General features: G+C 35.0%; 1 protein-coding gene across 5 annotated transcripts in view; it reads left to right on the top strand.

Annotated features, from left to right (window-relative positions):
* Positions 1–25,732, top strand: part of STAG1 (STAG1 cohesin complex component) — a 369,927-nt gene that overhangs the window by 125,479 nt on the left and 218,716 nt on the right. For 2 of the 5 annotated variants that reach the window (XM_070493352.1, XM_070493353.1), the window contains 2 exons: positions 795–959; positions 14,204–14,277. The exons of 1 other annotated variant lie outside the window; for it this stretch is intronic. Coding sequence is in view for 2 of the 4 variants with exons in the window: in XM_044754937.2 (XP_044610872.1) it covers positions 795–959 (165 nt within the window). In the remaining 2 variants the exon portion in view is untranslated. The remainder of the gene's footprint in view (positions 1–794; positions 960–14,203; positions 14,278–25,732) is intronic. 2 more of the 5 variants (XM_044754937.2, XM_070493351.1) reach the window with 1 other exon arrangement.

Genomic DNA, 25,732 nt, shown 5'->3' with positions numbered 1-25,732 from the left:
ACAGGGAGGGAAAAGATACCTGAAAGGAAAGGAAGAAATCACATGGCCTGTTGAGAGAGTTTCAAGAAATGTTATTACATTCAGCAACATTAATTGCATTGCTGAGTTTGGTGAAGCAGCAACTATGATGAGTTTATATATGAATGAAATTTATGGGAATAATAACAGCAACTACAAGCAGTTCTATCAAGTTACCTTTCACTCTAAAGGTGAAGCATAGATAAGATGGTAGCCACTGTTCACTTTTTTAAAAAATTGGGGACATGGGGTGAGATGTTAATTGAAGACTAAACTCCATCAAGGTAGGAGTGTTTGTTTTGTTTATTGCTGTATTTGTAGTACCTAGGATGGTTCCAAATATGTCCAGTGTATATTTGTTGCATGACTGGATGAGAAATACTTGAGCACTTTAGTAGAGGGAGAAATTAAATATATAGCATTTCCAAGTAAGATTTCTGAGGAAGTAGGAGAGTATTGAGGAAAGTATGAGGAAGGAAATGTCAAGAGGGAGCGTGGTTAAAGTGTTCAGTATTGGCATTATTGTTTTACAAAATTCTGAAGTTTTTTTTTTACTTTGTTTTCATGCCTCATGTAAATTAACTTCTGCTTTGCTGTTTGCGCTTTTTTTTTAACCACTGAAAGCAAGTTGTAAAACTTCCTTTGGTCAGGGATTATGTCTCTTATCTGTAGTAGTGCTAGCTGCCTTTCACAGGATCAAACATAATTTGAGATCATTCTGCATAAAGCATAATATGCCTGCATTTAATTAAATTTTTCCTCATCTTTTTATTCAGTCTACAAATAAGAAACCTCGAAAATCTCCAGGAGAGAAGAGTAGAATTGAAGCTGGAGTTAGAGGGACAGGCCGTGGAAGAGCTAATGGGCACCCTCAGCAGAATGGGGAAGGGGAGCCTGTCACATTATTTGAAGTGGTGAAACTGGGGAAAAGTGCAATGCAGGTAAATTTTCAGTGTTTTAATTTTATTTATAAAACAATACAGTCAATAATCTATCTGGAACCTGTTAGCGTATACATTCACATTTTATGTACTCTTGTTGGTTATGTAATCAAGAAATTTACAGGTTTTTCTTTGATTGTTTTGTAAAGAGTGTCAGGAAAGGCATTTTGTTTAATAGTAAGGTACACTTCAGGTTACATTGTGGCTGAGTAAAATGACTTGCATGTAATAGGAGCTGCATAGAATTTTTATTGCCTTATTAATTTTTTTTTTAGAATCTGACTTTATAAGTACCATATATGTACTGAAGAATATTTGAGAGGAGAGAGGGTATAAAAAAGCATTTCAAGTAGTGGATTAAGAATAACCACAATTAATATTTCATGGTTATTTTGTGTGTGTATACAATCTTTTATAACCTTACTCTCTTTTCTCTTTTCTCATTGACTCAACAAATATCATTAAATATTCTGCAATAGCACATTTTTATTGGCTTCTTACTAATTCATTGTAAGGGTAAATCATAATTATTTTACCGTTCTTTTAGTACGTCTTTATGGTTTTTCATTAGTATAAAGTTTATTCATTATTTATGTTTACATTGATACATCTTTTTTCATTTAAGAATACTAGAGGTGAAATTATTTAGTTTAAGGGAATTTCTTAACTGTGTGATATATAAATACCATTTTATTCTTCAAAAAATTAGGCTAGTTTATCTTCCACCAGAAATGTAGCTAACAATTAGTTGTTTTATATTTAAGAATTATTTGATAACATAGGTGAAAATTCATTATTTTAATGTTCATTTCTTTGCTCACTAATGATAATATGTTAAATTTTTTTATTTGATATTCCTTTGCTCATTTTTGATACTTCATTTTCGATTTAAGCTTGAAATTTAGGTAATTTATGAAATAGATTTATTTTTAGGACTAAAATCAGGCAACTTTTCATTAGTATACTTGCTATTTTTCATTTGTATTTCCTTTTGAATTCCTTAAGGGAGTGTAACGTTAATGCTTTTTATGTATGTTACAAGATATATTGAAGGGTCTTGTAATTTGCGTGGGAAGGGAGGGAGGTGGAGTAGTGAGATGACGCTAACTGGTAAAAGAAATATTGAATTCCCAGTTATCCAAAGTAATGGACAACCTATAAATTGCAAAAGTGTAATTTAAAATTAAGTGGCCTTTAGCATTAAGCTTGACAGTTTCTTGTTTTTTCCCCCTGAAGAAGATTGGTCCTGAGCTAACATTTGTGCCAGTCTTCCTCCACTTTGTATGTGGGTCGCTGCCTCAGCATGGCTGACAAGTGGTATAGGTCCGTGCCTGGGATCCAAAACTATAAACCCAGGCTGCCAAAGCAGAGTGCACCAAACTTAACCAGTATGTCACGGGGCTGGCCCCTTGACAGTTTCTTTATTACATTTTAATAGAAAAGTTGTTAACAAGGTACAGAAGTTGACTTTTGAGATCTACTTTATTGCTTCCCACCTTAAAGTGGAAATACAAGCAGAAAAATGAAGGAAGTTTATGTAAAAATTTTGAAATTTCATTTCAGTATTTTGCATTCATTTTTTCATGTAAAACTGTATTTTGTAAGATATTTCTGTATGTAAAGATAATTTTAATGCATATTTTATTAAATGTCAATACTAGCTTTTATTTAATATGAACAAAATCTTTAATATTCAATTTTTAATATGAACAAAACCTAGTCATCTATATTTGAAACAAAATAATGACTAGGATAAGTTTTTTTTTCATCTGCTGTGTTCTGTATTTTTAATCTACACTACTCTTCCATGACACTGCTTTATACTATTACTTTCTGCTTAAGTTCTTTTGCATCCACATTTTATGAAAGGTAAAGATTAGGAGTCAGGACCCTAGTGCTTTCCATAATTTGGTTTTAACCACCTTTTCAACTTTTTCTCACTATTGCTCTTTTGAAATCTGCCCCAAACATTTTTTACTTTGGTGTGATTTTTTATTATTCATATTTTATTTTTCCTTCCTATTTATATTCAAATTAATCTACAAAGTTGTGTAATTTTTTTTCACTCAAAATTCTGTTGTGGGCACTTTTCTGTGAATTTGCCGTATAGTTTTTAATATTTGTATACTATTCCCTAACATGGCTGTGCCATGATTTATTTATTTAACCAATTTTTACCTGGTCTGCTTTATTCTTAAAAAAAGAAATAAGTATATTTAAGATAACCATTTAAGAATAGTTTTATTCTATTAAAAATAGTACTACTTTCAATATCCTTATATATCCTTCTGAAATGTACACATGGAAGTATTTTTGTAACATAAGTTCCTGAAAGTGGTTGTTGAGCAAAGGGAATGCATGTTTAAAAATTTGGTAAGGGTCTTCTGTTGAAAGTGGCACACTCATTTCACTGTTATTTCCTAACTTCAAACATAAAATAATGATAGATAAAATATTAAAAAGAGAACACAGAAATTACTGAGTTTAGAAACTAAATGTTGCTGTGGTTTACATAGAAGAAAAACTATGAAGTGATGAACGGGATTCAGCTTAGGATGGAGAAGCAGATACTTGTAGCTAAGAGTTTGGCTTTTGTGTGTTAAAAGGACTGAGTGTTTCATGAAGAAAAGAGAAATAGAGTCAGGCTTATTACATGAAGCCAGAGCCTAACCTGAGTCTCCATACTTGTAAAGGAGACTGAAGAAAGCCACTGATAACTGCTGCATAGGCTAAGGCTTATGTTAGGGTGATCATATATCTCAGGTTACCCTTGATACTCCTACTTTATGCTTATCATCCATGTAGTTATAAACAGACATTCCTTTAATACTCAAGAGGGTCCTAGTTTGAATAATAACTTATACTGAAACCTCAATTATGGGAAATCAAGGGCTCAGGGAAGGGAGAATACAGATATAGTTCTTATAACCAGGACCTGAATTGGAATTTCTGCTTACTTGGTTGGTGACTGGGTCTGTAGAAATCACCAATGTTATTTTAGAACAGTAAGTTCTAAGCTCACATTGTATGATCTAGTTCTACAGTGGAATGACCAGGATGAACAGAAGTAATCGGAAAAACATTAGATTGTGAGGGATGAATAGTAAAAGAAATAAATAAGCATATTTAACATGTTAGAGAAATGAAAGAAGAAATTCTGTCTAATACAGAAAGGGGCAAACTTAGTAAATTAGTTTTACTGAGGGAAGAAATAGCTGCATTACATGCCATCAAAGGGAGAATTTAGGAATTGGCATTCATTAGGCATTCATTTAGAATGTAGCCTAGAGAAATAAGTGAATATGAAAGAGCCGTTGAGTGATTTTTGTATGGATTGAAGGGTTCCAGAATATGCTAGGGGAAGAAATCGCAAGGAATAGAAGACAGAGAGTTTTTAAATAGATAATTTTGGAGAAATTTCCAGACACATTAACTCATATCCAGAGTTTGTTCTCAGAAGTGAGCAAGATAAGTGAAAATAATTACATAGCTATTAGTAGTTTGGTACAACTGCAGAATACTGAGGTTTAAAAGAAGATCTTGAGGGGCCAGACTGGTGGCATAGTGGTTAACTTTGCATGCTCCACTTTCGTGGCCCGGGTTTCACAGTTTCAGATCCCGGGCATGGACCTACACCTGTTCATCAAGCTGTGCTGTGGTGTCATCAACATACAAAATAGAGGAAGATTGGCGTAGATATTTGCTTGGGGCCAATCTTCCTCACCAAAAAAAAAAAAATAATAATAATCTTGAAATATGTCATCAAGGAATGCCTGACTTTGTCATCTGACTACAGTGTTGAGGTACACAAAATAAATTCCCTGTCTAAATTACATTATACTCAAAAGAGTGAAAAAGCACTTTTAAATAATTCATGTGATGAAGAGGAAATATACAAAGTTGAAATGTGAATGTTAGTGAAAGTAATGTTAGTGAAAATATTGGGGCTAGCTAAAGCACTACTTGGATAAATATACAGTGTTAATGTATTAATATTAGCAAAAAGTAGTAGAAACTAGGAAAAGGAAAACAGCAAGCCTAAAATAATTAGAGGAAAGGAATACAGGCATACCTCAGAAATACTGTAGATTCAGTTCCAGACTACCACAATAAAGCAAATATTACAATAAAAGGAGTCACACGAATTTTTTGGTTTCCCAGTACATATAAAACTTATGTTTACTGTATACTGTTATCTATTAAGTGTGCAATAGCATTATGTCTAAAGAAAGTGTATACCTTAATTAAAAAATACCTTATAGTTAAAAATTGCTAACTATCATCTGAGCTTTCAGCAAGTTGTATTCTTTTCGCTGGTGGAGGGTCTTGTAAAAAACAGAGTATCTATGAAGCTCAATAAAATAAGGCACACCTATATTAAAAGTAGAAATGGAAATTTAAAAAGTGGTAGAAAAAGTCAACTAAAAATATTAGCAGTTTGAGTTCAATACTTTTTTTTTTCTCAGTTATTTTATTGAGGTTGTATTGGCTTATAACATTGTGTATTTTCAGGTGTACATTATTATATATCAGTTTCTGTATAGACTGCATCGTGGTCACCACCAGTAGTTTAATTTTTATCCGTCAACATACATTTGTGCCCCTTTACCACTTTTGCCCACCCCCCACACCCTTTCCCTCTGGTAACCACTAATCTCTTCTCTTTATCCATGTGTTTGCTTATCTTCCACATACGAGTGAAATTGTATGGTGTTTGTCTTTCACTTTCTGGCTTATTTTGCTTAACATCTTACCCTCAGGGTCTATGCATGTTGTTGCAAATGGGATGATTTTGTCCTTTTTTATGGCTGAGTAGTATTCTGTTGTATATACACATCTTCTTCTTTTCCTTTATGAGGAAGACTGGCCCTGAGCTAACATCTGTTGCCAATCTACCTCTTTTTGCTTGAGGAAAATTGTCACTGAGCTAGAATCTCCGCTAATCTTCCTCTATTTTATGTGGGATGCTGCCACAGTGTAGCTTGATGAGTGGTGCTGGGTCTGCACCCAGAATCCGAACCCATGAACCCCAGGCCACTGAAGCGGAGTGCAGACTTAACCACTATGCCGCCCTGCTGGCCTCAACCACATCTTTATCCATTCATCTGTTGATTGGCGCTTGGGTTGCTTCACTGGCTTGACAATTGTGAATATTGCTGCAGTGAACATAGGGGTGCATAAATCTCTTTGAATTGTTGATTTCAAGTTCTTTGGATAAATACCCAGTAGTGGGATAGCTGGTTCGTATGGTATTTCTGTTTTTAGTTTTTTGAGAAATCTCCATACTGTTTTCCATAGCTGCGCCAGTTTGCATTCCTGTGAGGAGTGTATGAGGGTTTCCTTTTCTCCACAACCTCTCCAACGTTTGTTATTTTTTTGTCTTGGTAATTATAGCCATTCTGACAGGTATAAGGGGATATCTCATTGTAGTTTTGGTTTGCATTTCCCTAATAATTAGTGATGTTGAACATCTTTTCCTGTGTCTGTTGGCCATCTGTCTATCTTTGTAAAAACGTCTGTTGATATCCTCTGCCCATTTTTGATTGGGTTGTTTGCTATTTTATTGTTGAATTGTATGCAATCTCTATCTGTTTTGGAAATTAACCCCTTGTCAGACACATGATATGCAAATATTTTCTTCCAGTTGGGGGGTTATCTTTTCATTTTGTTGATGGTTTCCTTTGCCTTGCAGAAGCTTTTTAGTCTGATGTAGTCCCGTTTTTGTTTAATTTTTCTTTTGTTTCCCTTGCCCGAATAGACATGGTATTCAAAAAGATGCTGCTAAGACTAATGTCAAAGAGTATACTGCTTACACTTTCTTCTAGGAGTTTTATGGTTTCAGGTCTTACGTTTGTCTTTAATCCATTTTTAGTTAATTTTGTGTATGGTGTAAGATAATGATGTACTTTCATTCTTTTGCATGTGGCTGTCCAGTTTTCCCAGCACCGTTTATTGAAGAGACTTTCCTTTCTCCATTGTATGTTCTTGGCTCCTTTGTCAAAGATTAGCTGTCCATAGATGTGTGGTTTTTATTTCTGGTCTCTCAATTTATTCCTAGATACTTTATTCTTTTTGTTGCGATTGTAAATGGGATTATATTCTTGACTTCTATTTCTACTAGTTCATTATGAGTGTATAGAAATGCAATGATTTTTCTGAGTTGATTTTGTTCCCTGCTACTTTGCTGCAGTTGTTGATTATTTCTAATAGTTTTCTGGTGGAATCTTTAGGGTTTTCTATGTATAGAATCATGTTGTCTGCAAACAGTGAGAGTTTCACTGCTTCCTTTCCAATTTGGATACCTTTTCTTTATTTTTCTTGCCTAATTGCTCTAGCCAAAACCTCCAGTACTGTGTTTAGTAGCAGTGGTGAGAGTGGGCACACTTGTCTTGTTCCTATTCTCACAGGGATGGCTTTTAGTTTTTCATCGTTAAGTATGATGTTGGCTGTGGATCTGTCATATATAGTCTTTATTACACTGAGGTGCTTTCCTTCTGTAACCGTTTTATTGAGAATTTTTGTCATAAATGGATGTTGGATCTTGTCAGATGCTTTCTCTTCATCTCTTAAGATGATCATGTGATTTTATTCCTCATTTTGTTAATGTGGTGTATCAAATTGATTGATTTGTGGATGTTGAAGCATCCCTGAGTCTCTGGTATAAATCCCACTTGATTGTGGTGTGTGATCCTCTTAATGTATTGCTGTATTTGGTTTGCCAGTATTTTGTTGATAAATTTTGCAACCATGTCATCAGCAGTATGGGCCTGTAATTTTCCTTTTTTGTGTTGTCTTTTTCTGGTTTGAGTGTCAGGATAATGTTGGCCTCATAGAATGAGTTAGAAAGCATTCTGTCTTCAATTTTTTTGGAATAGTTTGAGAAGGCTAGGTATTAAATCTCCTTTGAATGTTTGGTAGAATTCTCCAGGGAAGCTGTCTGGTCCTGGACTTTTGTTTTTTGGGAGGATTTTTGATTCCTGTTTCCTTGTGATTGATCTATTCAATTCTCTATTTCTTCTTGATTCCATTTTGGCAGGTTGTATAAGTGTAATAATTTATCCATTTATTCTAGGTTATCCAGTTTGTTAGCATATAGTCTTTCATAGTATTCTCTTATAATCCTTTGTATTTCTGTGGTATCCCTTATAATTTCTTCTCCTTCATTCCTAATTTTATTTGAGTCTTCTCTCTTTTTTTTCTTAGTGAGTCTGGCTAAGGGTTTGTCAATTTTCTTTATCTTCTCAAAGACCAGCTCTTAGTTTCAGTTATCCTTTCTATTGTTTTATTAGCCTCTTTTTCATTTATTTCTACTCTAATTTTTATTATTTCCTTCCTTCTGCTGACTTTGGGCTTTGTTTATTCTTCTTTTGCTAGTTCTGTTAGGTGTAGTTTAAGATTTCTTATTTGGGCTTTTTTTGTTGTTTGCTGAAGCAGGCCTGTACTGCTATAAATTTTCCTCTTAGAACAGCTTTGCTGCATCCCATAATGTTGTATGTTGTATTTTCATTTTCATTTGTCTCTGGTTATTTTTTTATTTCTCCTTTGATTTCCTTATGGATCCAATGTTTGTTTAGTAGCATGTTGTTTAGTCTCCACATATTTTTGACTTTCCCAGCTTTTTTCTTGTTTATTTCTAGCTTCATGACATTGTGGTTGGAAAAGATTCTGGATATGAATTCAGTCTTCTTAAAGTTATTGAGGATTGTCTTTTTTCCCAAAATATGATCTATCTTTGAGACTGTTATGTGTGCACTTGAAAAGAATGTGTGTTCTGTAGTTTTTGGATAGAATGTTCTATATATAGCTATTAGGTCCTTCTGGTCTAGTGTTTCATTTAAATCTGCTAGTTCCTTGTTGAGTTTCTGTCTGGATGATCTATCCATTGATGCAAGTGGGGTGTTGAGGTCCCCTACTGTTACTGTGTTGAGGTTAATTTTTCCCTTTGGGTCTTTTAGTACATGCTTTATTTACTTTGGTACTCCTGTGTTAGATGCATATATATATATTCATAAGTGTTATTTCATCTTGATAGAATGTCCCTTTTACCATTATATACTGCCTTTCTTTTTCTCTCATTGTCTTTTTTATCTTGAAGTCTGCTATGTCTGATATAAGTATGGCAACACCTACTTTCTTTTACTTGCCATTTGCTTGGAGTATCATCTTCCATCCTTTCACTCCGAGCCTACGTTTGTCTTTAAAGCTGAAGTAGGGTCTTGTTTTTTAATCCATCCAGCCACTCTGTGTCTTTTGATTGGAGAATTCAATCCATTTACATTTAGAGTGATTGTTGATCTATGAAGCCTTAATACTTCCGTTTTATCTCTTGTTTCTCAGTTGTTCTATATTTCCATTGTTTTTCTTCCTTTGTATTTCTGACTGCCATTTCAGTTTGGTGGTTTTCTGTGATGGTTTTCTCTTTATCTATGATTTGTGGTTCTGCTCTGACTTTTTTTACTGGTTGCTGTGAGGTTTGTATAAAAGATCTCATATGAGAGTCCATTTCCTGATAGCCTATCATCTCCATTAGTCTAGGTCGGTTCCATTCCAGTACTTCTGAGTTACTGAGGTTTTGGCATTAGAAATTCTTCTTTGTTATGAGGTTGTGACTAAATAGAAGTGTTTATAGCTACTTTTTTTTTTTAAAGCTTTTATTTTTCCTCCTCCCCAAAGCCCCAGGGTACATAACTGTGTATTTTTAGTTGTGGGTCCTTCTAGTTGTGGCATGTGGGACGCTGCCTCAGCATGGCTTGATGAGTGGTGCTAGGTCCACACCCAGGATCCGAGCCGGCGAAACCCTGGACCACCAAGGCGGAGCATGTGAACTTAACCACTGGGCCACTTTATAGCTACTTTTGATGCTTTCCTTTCCTTTATCTTTTATGTTATAATGAACTATTTGCCAGTTTGTTCTAATAGAGAGCTGCAATTTTCTGATTTTGTCTGTCTGTTTATCTCCTTGCTCAAAGCTTTGTAAACCTTTTCCTCTTTATTTCAGGTATCTGGGCTTCCTTCATCATTTCTTGTAAGGCAAGTCTAGTGGCGATGAACTCCCTCTGCTTTTGTTCATCTGGGAAAGCTTTTATTTCTCCATTGTATCTGAAGGATAGTTTCACTGGATAGAGTATTTTTGCCTGAACGTTTTTGTCTTTCAGTATTTTGAATATATCATTCCATTCTCTCCTAGCCTGTAAGGTTTCTGCTGAGAAATCCGCTGAAAACCTGATAGGGGTTCCTCTGTCAGTTGTTATCTTCTGCCTTGCTGCTCTTGATATTTTTTCTTTGACTTTTGTCAGTTTTACTAGTATATCCCTTGGAAAACATTTTTTTGCATTGATAAATTAGGAGTTCTTTTGGCTTCATGTACTTTAAGTCTAGTTCCTTCCCCAGGTTTGGGAAGCTCTCAGCTATTACTTCTTTGGGCGAACTCTCTGCTCCTCTCTCTTTCTGTTCTCCCTCTTGAATATGTATAATCCTTATATTGTTTTTCCTAATTGAGTTGGATATTTCTTGAGGAATTTCCTCATTTAAAAAAAAATCTTAGTTCTCCCTCCTCTCCACCTAAAGCATCTCTAGCTTCTTGTCCTCGAATTCACTAATTCTGTCCTCCATAATGTCAGCTCTATTTGTTATGGTTTCTAGATTATTTTTTTTGTTGCATACATTGTGTTCTTCACATCCAGAATAACTGTAAATTTTTTTTAAGAGCTTCAGTCTGTTGAAATGTTCTTTCTGCTCATTAATTTTAATTTGTGAGCTCATTGAACTGTCTTTCTGAGTTTTCTTGTAACTCACTGAGTTTTGTTATGACCTCTATCATATTTTAAATTCTCTGTCACTTAAATTATAAATTTCTTTGACTTCACGATTAGTTTCTGGAGAGTTGTCCTGTGGTGCTGTTTGGGTATCCTCGGTTGGTTAGTGAATGTCCGTTTAGTTTTAATTTAGAGGGGGAGAAACAAAAGGAACAGCTCACTCTGCCATGTTGCTCACATCACCTCCTCAATACATTTTTAAGACCTAGAGATTTTTTCTTAGGAATACAAAGATGATTTAATATTAGAAAATCTTTTAATATACCAAATAATCATGTTATGGGGGAAAAAACCTTACCTTTCTCTGAATTAATATAGAATGTTTAGAAAAGTCATAGCTGATATTCATGATGAATGATAATTCTTGATGAACTAGGAATAAGAAGGAAGTTCCTTAGCTTTGTAAAGGTTATCTCCCAAAAACCTGTAGCTCACATCACATCATTTTTAACAGATAGTTAGATGTATTCACAGGACCAATCAGTAGAGTATTGACTACTGTTCAATACATTATACAGTAAAATAAGAAATACAAGTGTAATCATTGAAAAGGAGCATACAAAATTGTGTTTTTACAGAGTATACAATTGTTTATGTAGAAATTTCAAGAGAAACTATAGTCTATTAGAAGTAACAAGAGTGTTGAGGAAAATTCCCAGAGAGAAAATTAACATTAAAAAAACCAGTACCCTACTGTATAGCAGTAATAACCAATTAGAACATGTAATAGGAATCAAGAGCCCTTTCAGTAAAGTATAAGAAAACTAAATAAAATTTTGTGTGGAACAGAATAAAATACTATTTCATGCTCATCATATTGAGTAACATAGAAAAGGCTGGAAGATTCTAAGAATCATTAAGGGTGTAGACTACCAACTAGTACAAATCTGTATAACCCTTTTGGAGAAAAATTTGGCAGTACCAAGAAAAGTTGAATGACCTATCTGTTTTTCATTCATTCAGTAAATATTTAATGAGTGCCTACACTGTGGCAACCACACTTTTTTCTTTTTCTTTTCTTTTAACTGAGGATACTTTGAAGAAAAGCAATTCAATTCCTAGATCTAACCTGTAGAGAAATTTTTGTGTATGCTTATAAGTGAGGCAAGTACAGGAGTTTTTATTGCTGCTTTGTTAGTAATAGCAGAAAGAAAAAAGAGACAAAACCTAAATGTCTATAAACAGACAATTGATAAGTAAAATGTGGTATATTCAAATACTTAAATACTTTATGACAGTTAAAATTAGTGAACTAGAGCTCTGGGCACCATGATGGGTAACGTATAAACACATACATAAGATTATATAACATCAAGTTACTTACTGAAAGAGGATAGGAGAAAGAATGGGGCTCGACCGGTGTGTATGGGATGCTGCAGCTGTAATTGAAAAGAAGCAAAAAGAAACAAATATGACAGTAAAATATTGTGTTGTTGAATCTGAATGTTCCATACCTTCTTGTCTATCTTGTTTATTTTCTTATTTGAAATAAAAGTAGATAGGTGTTTCTGAAATGCTTCCTAAAAGAATGGCTTCTGTAGTCATTATGTTTGAAAGATGACTATATCCCTTCCCCTTTTGGAGAGTTTTAAAATGTGAAGGCTTTCATAAGATTTGTATTAAAGAACCTGGTTTCTTTTGTTTATCCAGCAGTCAACAAACCCTTGATTCTTACAACTATTTATGCCCATTCTGTCTTTTTAGTCATTTCTCCCTATGAGAATTGTACAGAATCAATTCCACTAGCTTAACAGACACTTATTACGCACTTCTTATATTCAGAGGCTGTGTTAGATAGTGCCTGCAAGTACAGAAATAAAATCACAGTTCTGTCCTCATGGAATATAATCTCATGAGAAATAGATATTAGAGAATACTTTAGTAAGAGAGATACACATGGTCACTTGAAAACACTGAAAATTCACTTAGGCCTATCTAGATGACAGTATCATGGAAGGCTTACCTGGATAGATAAAACTTGAAATCAAGACTTGAAACATGAATGGGAGTTAGCTAGGTAGTAGCAGAGGGCATTTCTTATAGTAGAAACAGGACTTGCAAATATGAAATCTATACTCTAACCATTGAGGGCATAAGATGCTCTAGTAAAAGTGGAGCTAAGAGAGAGGCTAGATTCTGAACATTGAATGTTTTGACTTTTTGTGAAATTGATGAGACTTTAGAAAGAAAATGATCATATTAGCTTTTTTTAGAGGAAGTGACAGATTCTACAAATATTAATGATTCTGAAAGTTGAGAAAGAGGAAGGAATCTAAGGTTATTTTTAGTTGTTTGACTTCTTGGTGTTCACTGAAAGAAAATTTGCAAGAGTATAGGTGTTGAAGGATGGGTATGGGAATAGTTTGGTTTGGACATCTTGACTTTTAGATGCATGACACCGAATACATGCTGAATTTCAGAACATTCAAGCTATTTATTTACTCTAACTGATATTTGTTGCTTTAGTAGTTACAAGTTTAGTAGCATTTAAATGCATTTCTATACTCCATTGGCATTTTCATTTTGTACCTCTAGATGTCAGCTGAAAAAGTTGGACTACAGGTTATTTATTCAAGAAAAATTCATTGAGATCTGATTGTTTCAGGCATTGGGTTAGGTGCAATATGAACTAAACTTGTCTGACCCATGCCCTCATAAGCTTTCTAATCATAAAAGGGAAAGGAAATCTTACATACCACTTAGATGATCTGTTAATATATCATTACAAAACTGTTGATTAATGCTTAAAAAAACCTCCCTTTGGATTTAGGGTACTGATGATAACTTATGTGAATAAGGAATTGGAGTCAGCCTATAAATGAAGTATACTTAATGACACAACTTGATCTTCTATTTGCTTTGGACAGATGACTCCAAGGGTAAAACTGATTGTGTCCATTTAAGTATTATTGGGAAGGACATAGGTGTCTTACTGGATAGTCTGTAATCAGTCATTCTCTCTCTCTTTTAGGGAGGAAGCTTTGTACTAATGTTAAAGAAAGCTATGAACTTTTGTAGGACATTGATTTCTTCTAGTCCCCAACTTACAAATGAGTTTGATGCCAAATCTCAAGATATCATATGCAGAAGTATTCTCCTGTAAGATTTAGCTGGGCAAGTTTTAGTCTGTGACTACACCAAGGAAAGCTTATTAAAATCTCACCTGTTAGCTTGTGTTTGAACTGACACTTGGATAGTGGCTATACAGGAATTGTATGCATTTCTGAGCTATTAATAGAATGAATAAAAGTGTTTATAATTTCTGAATGTTCACTGAAAAGATTAAAAGTTTCAAGAAGTATTAAAATGGCTTAAGAATATCTAAGAAGTATGAGTGATTATAAAAGAAATGCTGATGAGATGTTAGAGGGGAGAACAAAATACACTATTGACTGAAATGAAACTTTAACTTTGTTTAATGAAACGAAGATGACCAGAAAATATTGAAGGAAGGGAATACTGCAGTGAAGATGAGGAGTCAAACCTTATAGAAGTAAGCACGTGTAAGTATTTGAATAGAATCAATATATGAGTGTAATACAGGAAATATGTTTATAGCTGCGACCACTACAATGCAAGATATTGGGTACAGGATTTAAAATCATATAATAAAATGTTAAAACTTTCTTTCTGGTTTTTAACATCATAATAAAATAATTTAAATTTGATATAAAAATCGTTTTTGTTAATTTTACCTGAAGGTGGAAATAGAACACTGAAAATAACAGGTGTTTAAACAAGATAGTTTATTTCTCTCATGCGTAAAGGACCATAGATAGGTGGTCTTTTCCATGGCAGCAGGTAGATTGTCAAATAATTGAATTTTTTAATACTGTAATAGTCACTACAGTATACATGATCATAACTTAAGCACCTGTACATTTTGATGTTTTTCAAAAATGAATTTTACATATAAAAAAAGGAAGAAGCTGTGAGGGCAACACAATTGTAGACTCTCATGCAGCCAGCGGGCATTGGGTCCTGTTCTAAACCCGATGAATATCTTTCTGTCATGTTCGATTTTCATACCTCTGTCCGGACCCTGGTGGGGAGTCTGGGCCTAATGTTCGTACTAATGGTGACAGCCAGCCACATCACACTTCATGTGTCCCATGAATAAGTTGATGTTTTAGGAGTTGGGGTGGAGGGTGAGAGTGCTGGTTGTGCCAGGCGCTGGGCTCTTAAAGTGAACTGCTCCATTTTAGGCTTGTTAGTTCCTGCAGATAAAGGCGTACGTGAGGGGCCACAAGAATGGCCAGAGCCTGGTGAAGACTAACAAGCATACCTTTGTGGATGTTGATTACCTATACAACCTCAAATGTGACAGAAATGGTGTTTGAAGGCCCACCAGTGCAACCAGATATCATTGTGCTGGTGGGTGAGCCTGATGGGCATCCATGGTTTGGAAAAGGAAGACCTGAGCCTACAAGACCAATATCCTTCTTGCAAAAGCATTGCTGCCAGAATGCCTGTGTCTTTAAACTGAGACTGCGAAGCTGAGCTGCAGTGGCGCTTTTGTGATTGCTGTTGGCTACATTCCAAGTACGTACTGGTTGTACACTACAAGCAGCCCACTGTCTATTAAGCAGCAGCAGACCTCTCAGAAGACCCTTGATGAGATGGACATTGCTGGCTCTGCCTATTGTGAGAGGAGAGTTAGGGATGAATGATTCTTTCTGGGTGATAGCATTGTCACTATTCACTTCTGTGGAGGTTCCCTGCTGGTAATCTCTACATGGATAAGAGATCCACCCCTCCAGTCCCCTACCCCCCCAAACCCCATGAAACATTTGGCAACTAGTGCCAGTGTTGTCATTGTAGTGGTCCTGGTGGCCATTTGCAATCCTGTGAGCACCATCAGGAGGAAGTTGAGGAAATACAAGAAGGTAGGGATCAAGGACTGGGGGAGTTGACTGTATAATCCAGGATGAGTCCATAGTGGGGAGGGTAAAGGGACCACTTCAGGATGATACTTGATTCTTGGCCCAAAACAGGTACTTCCTCTACCACCATCTCTTCCTTCCTTCCCTCCTAACAGTTCTGGTCCCAGGGCTACCTCTCTTTCTGGCTTTGTGTCCCAACCTCTCTTGAACAATTATTTCTAATAGCACTCCTTCTTTCTCTCCATCCAGGGATGAGAAATCTAACTTTGTAAAGTAAAGGCAGACACAAGAGGTCTCCATTGAATGATATCTTTGATTATGTTTAAAAGAGCGGGTTAAGATAACGTCTCAGGATCATTTAAAATGATGGAATACCTTTTGAAGGCTTAAATGATTTTAAGTGAGAAATAGTGCTTTTCTTTCTTGAGTTTGTTACTTTGATTAGCTCTATCTCATTACGAAGGAAAGATTAGCGTCTTCATCCTGAATTATCTACTAGTTTACTGTAGTCTTCCTGATGAGAAGAAAATCTGGCTTTATTTGGACTTGTATAGTAGCCATATAATTCTTGTTATACCACCATCACATATGCTGCTCGCTTAAGAGAATCATAGTGCATAAACACATTTCTTTTGGAGAAGAGACTCTGTCCAGAAACTGCCACTGTTTATTCTGCAGCTCACCCTTATTACAGCTGATATTAGTAATGTTGTATTATATAAAAATGTTTGTACAAATTTTGTCTTTGGTAATTTTTGTGACTGTCTTAATATAACAAATTTAATAGAATTTATGAAGGAGACATAAAGCAAAAGATAGAGTTTGAACTTGTATCAGATTATGCCCCCCAAAACAACCTTGTTTTTGTTTTTTTTTTTTTTGATCATGGGGGAGGTTGTACATAAGAGGCAGATGAAATGAATGGAACTTCACAAATACTAATTGGATGAATGAAGTAGTTACATCCGCCAAGGTATTATCAAACAAGGCACGTATCTTAGAATCACAGTATCTTAATTTGATCTTCAGAAATGTTCAATTTTTATAGCCCATGGTTTTCCCCACCAATGATTATGTTTTTATACAGTCATTTTTGTTGATCTCTTTTAGAGATTCAGCTGGATTACCTTTAAATGCCTTCATTGTTTAAGCTCCACGGTCACATCTCATCTTGTGCATATCTTAAACTCACATTTGGAACTGGTCCAGGATATTTCACAGGCAATTTAGTACCTTAAAACTCTTAGGTTATTTAAGAGCAAGAGTAAGAAAGTTCTAAACATAAAGTGCATTTCTCCCATTTTTTTGTGTTTAGTTATACAGTATTTTAATTGTTGTTTTTTGTTTCTCAAAGATATGTGTAACTTGCATATATCTACTGATTACCAACCTCAGTAGAAAAATGAGCAAGTGAAGAGAGAATTGTTTTGCTGTTTGAGAAATATGTTAATATTTTTATGAGAAAAGATTTGACATAAAAATTATTTAACAAATATCTGATTCTCCCTGAGTTTAATTATCTTTAACTCTTGCTTTAACCTAATAACATGCATGATTAACTGTAGGCTAATTTTTTTTTAAGCACTTTAGTCCTGATTTCTCCCACTTTTCTAGAATGAAAAGTAATATATAGAATATACACAATGTTTTAGGGCAGAAGATGTAACCTGCTTATTTTCATTTAATAGCTATTTGAAAATCCTCAAATGGTAGGTTAATATTTACTTTTCTTTTTTTTCCCCCCCTGTAATTAGAGTGTCTCTCTGAAATTAACTTTGTGGCTATTTTAACCTGTTCCCAACAATTCTAGCAGCTACATAAGTTAGAGTAATAGTACATGCTGTAAAAAATAAACACAGGATATTAGTGGCTTATCTCGATAGACATTAATTTCTCATTTATGTAACTGTCCAAATACCAGAATTAGTGGTAGACATCTTTCCTTCATATGGTGATTCAGGGATCCATGCTCCTTCCATTTTTCTGGCTCCTCTTTCCTCTAGAGCCTCAGTCTTGTTTGCATTCATTGGGTGGAAGAGGAGAGAGAAAGGAGCAGTACCTACTTCTTAGAAGCTTTTGGCCCCTCTGTTTACATTCCACTGATGGAAACTTACCACATACTAAGGTGAGCTGGGTAATGTAGTCCATGGCTGGGTAATTGCTTCCCCACTTTAGGACATACTGTGGAAGGGAGAACACAAATTTGCCACACTACAGTTACTTTTAGATAATTAGTGGGAAGGTATGCATAAATATTTTGATTTTGTTTCATGTCCCCAAAACTCAGTAAATTATAGTGCTAGCATAAGAGCATTAACTACCTATAAATTATTTAGAACTAAAGTTCTAAAGGAAATTAGGAACTCTAGGAATTTTCACAGCCCTATTCAGTTATATCCAAGGTATCTACTATTTTTCACGTTTAGCTTTAATGAATACATTGCTGCTGTTATTTTTTGTGTACTTGCTGATGTCAAGCTTGTGGCTTTACATTAACTTGGGTGTTTCAGATATTGTTAATTCCCTTCATGATATATCCCCTAAATAATCTTCCAAAGGCATCATCCACAGATATATCACATTTTATACAGACGGTCTAGGGCATATCAAGTAAATAAACATATGATTGTTGCTGTGTTTGTGATTATGATAAATATATATTTTTATATATATTCATGATACAATTCAGAATGCATCTTTTAGTGGGCTTAATGTTACTATTCTGTAGAATACTCTATTTTGTATTTGTAGATACTGTATTGAGTATATATGTGTATAGTGGTTTTATTTTATTGAGTCCTTTTTAGAAAAATGGCCTTTATGTACATATTTATATGTATTTATATTATTGTTTATAGATGTTTAAATATATTAAATATTGTGCTTTCTACTATTTTTATTTTAAAAGAGGGACCTAACTTATTTTAATGCTTCTGGCCAAAATACCTTGCTTATACTGTAAGAAAGAATTAAATACAACAAACACATGAATAAAGATATATCAAGTTATAAATGAGATTTCTTAAGATTTCTTCTGTTGTCCACCTCAGCATATTTGGATTGAGTGTGCTTATGCTGTTTCTTACTCTATACGTTAACTTTAATCATGTATAAAGCAGAGCCCTTCCCCCCAAATTTTCACAATTTGTTTCCAGAGTGCCGAAGAAAGTTATATATATGTTGATATAATTCCTCATTATTTGCTAGGCTTTGGTCCTGAGCCTTTGAGATAAGAAAACAAAAGAGATTTATTTTCTCCTGGTGAGAACCTTGATCTAGTACAGAATTTCTTAACCTGGAGTCAATGCTAGAATTTTTGGCAGGCAGGAACATAGATGAGGAGAATGGTAAAAAATTTGGAATTGATTTTAAAGAAATAAGTCAAGAGAGAAAGCTGATCTAAGATATTTTAAAAGATTGTTAATGGCATTGAAGGCTAAATTTGTAGCAGTGCCACTTCATATAAATTGTTCGATTTTCCTCCTCCCGCTCTGTAACCAAATATTAAAAATGTGAATTTACTGTTCTGTAAAAAGAAGAAAAATTTAAGTTGTGATTGGTGCCAGGAACTCCTTTTCAGTAGTTGTGCTCCCTTGAGGCTTCTGAATTACTTGAAATAAGACAAAGACTGATCTGGCATGCATAGTCTTAGGAAGTTTTTGTAGATGTTCTGTTTGCAGCATCATTGAGTTAGGATGTGAATGTCTCCTAACTGACTGTAGAAAGGACCACCTGAACATATATCCTCAAGAAAGTTGAAAATTCCATATTTCCTATTAAAACCCCAGCCATCACACATCACTCAGTTACGTTTGCCATATTGTGTTCCTTGCTAGCTTCTTCTTATGGACTCTGTCATCTTGTGACATTATACTTGATTGTGCTTAGGTCTTTGCTTCCTATCCATTTTAAATAAATCTGACAAATATTCTATATTTGTACTAAGATCCTGTATTTCAACTAAGAAAAGTATGATTAACACGACTGGACAGAGTTAAATTTGTTTATGAATATACTAGGATTTCATGATTTAGGTATCTTGATCTCAGAAGACACATTAAAAACAAATATTCAATGCTTTGAAAAAATCGTTGCCAACTTTATGATGACAACTCATGCATTAACAGCAAGATGGGTATATTTTCACTAAAATTCTGTCGTACTAATCCATGCCATCATGTCCACCCATATATTTTAGATTTGTCTGCTATGATATCACTTCCTGATCATACAGAGCCAGCCATTTCACACCTTTTTCTCACACTAATAGCAGATTATTCTTCAGTTATTAAACACTGGCAGGTTTTTCTCTAAAGAAGTTATTTTTAAAATCCTTTCAGAACCACTTGGCTTATAAAATTTTTCTGATATTTAGTCTCTTTGTAAATTCCAGAAAGAATTGATCAATCCTGGAGTAAAATGGAGGAGAAGAAAAAAACTAGGATAACTTTAACTCTAAGTTTTCACTGCTTGAGCAGAGATTCTAGAATAACCACCTATTGGTGGTTGAAGTCAGCCTCAACATAAGGCAGTTGACTAGCAAGAGATTGAAATGATGTACTGTAGGATTTAGGACAGACTTTTTCTAGCGTAATTATTAAAGCACTATCTTTCACCGTATAAGTCTTCTGGTTTGTATGATAAATTGTAATGACATCCCAAGAATAGGTAAGGAAATGAACTCAAGATAAAGGAAGAGGTTAGAGGACTAAAGTTCTTGATGAGACTTGAAAAGCATAGTTTAGGTATAAGGGGTCACGTGCCAAATGGACAGGGACTTGAGATCATACTAGATAGTAGAGAAATTTAATGATTTCAGAGGAAAGTTCTAGATGTCTTGGATGTGAATGGAAAGTTTGAAGTAAAAATATTGATGATTTTCAGACCTACAGAAGTAAAAACTATGGATCTTAAGGTATTGGATATATCTTCAATAAGGATGATGAAATGCCTCAGGATGATGGCTCTATTAGGGAAGAGAGGAAGACTATGAACCAGGATACAAAGGTTTAGTGACTGGGGATGGAGGGAGAGAAGACTCAAGAGGCTAATAATATATCACAAAAGGGAGGAGTGGTAATAGGAAGGTAAGCCACCTGGCAAGGGTCTTAAAGGCTGATCAGTTTTGAATGCTGTTAGAAATAGGGTGGCTTATAAATGACAGTAGCTAGGAGACAGCAGTTATTATACAGCACAAAAAGGAAGTATGGTAGTATTCTGAGGCCGCAGGGAGAACAGCCAAGTTTCAGATTGGGCCAAGGTGGTAGAGGCAGATTTTGTGAACTGGTTGAATGTGTAGAGGGGTTTTACAGTGAACTGCTAGTTCCGGATGCTTTCAGAGGAAATAGCTGGGAAGGAAGATCAGTGGAAGAGTGAAGAGAAAGAAAGCAAGAGCTGTCTGGTATTTTAGAGAAGAGGAAAAAACCAGGATAACTTTGTGTTTTTAATGGTTATAGATGATACAGATTACATAGTTACTTTAAAAGATGTATTGGCTTCAAGATTCAGAATAAATTTGACTTAAAATTTTTTGAACATTCACTGCAGGCTCTAGGTGTTTTTCGCTTTGATTGACCCATAATTGACCCCCAGTATTCTATAGTGGGAAAAATACCACACTGTTAGAAGGCAAAAGTAGAAGGTTGTCATTATCTGGCTGGAATGGTCTTGGGCACGTCACTAAACATCTTCCACTGATAAGTTTCCTTATCAGTAATTGACAGCTTGCTTTATTAAGCTTCTTGTGGGAATCAAATGAGGCTGATTTGTATCACTATATTGGGATACAAACTGTTTTACTTGGGTTTATGATAAAATTCAGAGCTCACATTTCAGTGGGCTTAGTCTGGTTCTGTTTCTGCAGAATATCGTATTTTGTATTTGTAGATATTGTATTGAGTTCTAGAATACATTATGTTAAAATTTAGGTTAAGGCTGGAAAAAAGTTATAAGGAGAAGGATCGCAAGAAGTCATGTTTTGAGCCAGGAAAGACCTTGCCAAGCATGTGTAATGTCCCTTAACCCAAATTAATCATATTCTTTTTAAATGTGTATTAGAAAATTTACCTAAGAAACTGCTGCTTAGAATAAGATGCTTAGGTTAATAAAAACAACTCATTTGGACATTTTTAGTTCGTTTCTTTTGATACCATTATCTCTCATAATGAGGAAGTGATGTGGCTATACAAAGAAGCATAGCAATTCAGAATGGTACCACAAATTCTTTGACACTAATTCACACAAAAGAGAAAAATAAAGGCATGTAATGAGTGTCTCTTCCTCCTTTTTTGGGTTTATTCCTTTACTACTAAATGTTGACAACCCTTTGCTTATCTCTCAAATTATATTTTGACATTTTCTGGTTTATGAAATGACAAACATCTTGAATCACTAATTTATCGAATCCAAACTTAAAGTCTGACATCATACCATTAACAACTAGCAGAGGACATTTTCTCTTCAGTTTTCCATTATCAGCTCCTGCTGATGGCTTACTGAAAAACAGGTGGTCAGAGTTAACTGTTATTTGAAAAGCATCTGTTCAATGTGAGGCAAACTCCCTCAGCTTTCCTCTTCAAATCAAGTTTAATACACAGACTTCTCTCATACCAGATACTAGCTATCTGCTTATGATAGGCTTGTGTCCCCCTTAACCCCCGCAAAAAGAACAAGATTAAATGTTTTGGGGTATCAGAAACTATGGCAAGCACTTTTTGTATCCACTGTACCACCTTCCACAGTAAAATGCATATAGTCAGCACTTAGTAAATAGTTGGAAAGTGATCACCTTTTGGATGTATAATTTTTAGAAGATTTATTACTTTTTGATTTAGCTCATTTAAACTCTAGTCAGAAATTTAGAAAAATTTTTAAAGGAGGACAGAAAAGTATCACCCATAATCATAGTTTTTAATATTTTGGTGTATTTCTGTTTGGAGTTTGTTCTAGGCTTATATTAAAATTACACCTGTTTTATAAAAGAGGAATGATTAATTTTTTCCATTGTTGGTATTCCTTGAATACAGGACATTTTAATGCATAGTTTTTCGTAATTTGGAGCATTTACATTTCCCTTTTGATTACTTTCATTTTGATCGTTTTATAATTGTTCATTATCATAAATAAAATTAAACATTTAGAAAATCTTGATGCTCATATCGTTTTCTTAGGATTTATGTAACTAGGGCTACTGGGTCAAAATACATTATTTTAAAGGCTTTGTATAAATATTACCAAATAGCTCTCTATTCCTATCAGCTTTGAAAATAACTACTTTGCAAACCCTTGGGAACACTGAGACTCATTTAAAAATAGTGTTTGTCATTTTGAAGACCAAAATGGTAGCATTTTGAATTCCCAGGAATGTGTGTTTCTTTGATTAGAAGAAAGTCACGTTACATTTTTCCAGAAATATTTATTGTCCATTTATGTTTCCTTTAAAAACCTTTAAAAATTCATTGCATATAGTAGAACACTAATCAAAATCTTAGAGATTGTCTTTGAAATTGCTGAAGCGAGTGAGAAGAACAAATTATGCCTAAGTGGCCAAGAAAATTCTGAAAATGAAGAATAGCGAGGGACTCAGTCTGCCAATTAGTAGACTGTATCATAAAGCAACAGAAAATATTATTATTGACGCGGCACCTGGCAGATGGATCAGCTGAACACAGACCTAAGTGTATATGATAATAATTTAACGTTAAAAATTATGTCCTTGCCTATTCCTTTCTCTTTTATAGTTGACAATTGATTAACAGCTTTGAAAAAAACAGATCTTTACCTCATACCATACACCAAAGTCTAGATGTAGTAAAAAATTAAATATTAACAATAACATAATAAAATAATTAGAAAAAAATTTAGATGAAAAATTATTGGATTTGAGAATTCTGAAATTATAAAAGCAAATGTTTTACTCATTTAAATACCTTGCATATTTAACCTTTATCATCATAGAATATCTATTTCCTATTTAGTGCTTCTGATATTGAACGCCAGTTTGATGTTAATATTGCCACTTCAGCATTTCCTTTTTTGGTTTATTCACCTAGTGTTTCTTGATCCATATCTTTATTTTCTTCTTTTTAAAAACTGAACTTTAGTTTTATCTAGGTAATAGATGTATATGATTTAAAAAAAAAATCAAATGGTACGGTAACCAAAATAGCAGTCCCCTGTCTTTCCCTACCCACCCCCAGTCCTGCTCCTCAGAGTAATGTTTTCATTTCTTTTAGCTTTTTCTTCTGATATTTATGCTACATAATTAGTTACTGTTATTTTTGACAGCGTTGTGCTAGTTGGATATGATGAGTGGGAAGTAGCAAGTACCATCCAAAATCTTAGTAAGACAAATGCAAAATAGAGGGTGGGAGATAACACCTTAAAAAATTTAGGAGTCCCTGGCCACCTCAGTGAAGTGTCTGTGCATTCACTGGTGTGGGGTATGTCATCCAAATAGTGAACTAGTGTGATGTTTTGTGAAACATAAAGATGATCAAGTTATCTATGGACTGTTGTGGTGGACAGACTCAAGTGTGACCACTCATCATTCTCACCTCCTAGTATTCATGTTCTTGAGCCATCCCTTTGAGTGTGTTGAGACCTGTGACTTGCTTCTAACCACTAATTATAGCACGGGTGATGGGAGGCAATTCTGTGATTAATTATATTATATGGGATGCTCTCTTGCTATAGACTTGCTCTAGGGAGTCTCCTTGTTGGCTTGACAGAGTTGGTGACCATGTTGGGGAACCCCACGTGGCAAGGAACTGTAGGCATCTTCTTGGCCCTGAGAATTGTCTCCAGCCAATAGCCAACGAGGAGGTCAGGATTTCTGTTCTACAACCAGCCACAAGGAAATAAATTCTTTCAACAATGCTTGGAAGTGGGTTCTTCCCGACTTGAGTCTCCAAATGAGAATGCAGCACAGCAAACACCTTGATTGCAGCCCTGTGAGATCCTAAGCAGAAGATTCAGCTGAGATGTGTCTAAACTCCTGAATCAGAAATTGTGGGATAAGAGATAACCAAGACAATTATATTATGGCAGAGAGCAGGAAAATTAACAGTGCTGAAGCCACAATGTGAAGGTATACTTTTGTCTATTCCGGGTAAAAACAACTTAGTATGAGTGGTCCTTATTAATTTGAGAAAAGTCATTAGCCAGGTCAGTAGCTTCATATCAATTGCCAGGGGCTTCAGCAACAGTAAAAGCCACCACCTGATTAAGTTGATGATAATCCATAGTTGTTCTGCAGGACCCATCTGACTTCCCTGTTGGCCAAACTGATGAGTTTAGGGAATGTAATAGGTTTTACCACGTCTGGTTCTTTCAAGTCTTTGATTAAACTCTGCATTTCCCCCAGGGATGTAGTATTGCTTCTAGTTTATCTTGGTAAGGAGAGGAAGTTCCATGAACTTCCATTTAGATATTCCTACCATAAGGCCCCTTATCCCATGGGTCAGAAAGTCAATGTGAGATTCTTCCAGTTGCCGAGTATCTCTATTCCAAGTATATATTCAGGAACCAGGAAAATAACCTGAGCATAGGTCCCTGGACTCTTTGGGCTCACTCTCAGTCAGATTTAAGTTACAATCCCATGTATCAGCTGAACACTGAAGCCCCTAATTTAACTAGTGGACTGCAGTAGCATTTTGAATCCCCAGGAATTAGTCACTTCAGAGACAGTGCCAATTAATGCATGAACGGTCTGGATATTTTCTTTTAACAATGCACAGTACCTCTAATTAATGGCTGCAAGTCTTTGGGGAAGGAGAAGGGGAAGATGTATAGTGTGTACTTGTAGTGGTTTTTCAGGGTCCTTCTAGAGACCTGATCTCTACTTTCTTTATTCACTGGACTCTGGATCTGTGAACTAACCCAGATTTGGCAACTGGTGAGACGGCTATAACTCTCCACTGTGTTGATGCAAGTTAGACTTCTGGCTACCAGACCTGGAGTTTTCCCTGTTATATATATCAGACAGTAGTCTAGTTGACTGCCCACCTATTTCTTTCCTAGGGACACTGTATTCAATTAGCTACTGCTAAAGATCTCTACAGGCCAAGACATTCTG

The sequence above is a fragment of the Equus asinus genome, chromosome 21, assembly GCF_041296235.1.
Source record: "Equus asinus isolate D_3611 breed Donkey chromosome 21, EquAss-T2T_v2, whole genome shotgun sequence".
Taxonomy (NCBI): domain Eukaryota; kingdom Metazoa; phylum Chordata; class Mammalia; order Perissodactyla; family Equidae; genus Equus; species Equus asinus.
The sequence above is the reverse complement of the archived record's forward strand: the minus strand, read 5'-3'. Positions and strand labels throughout refer to the sequence as shown.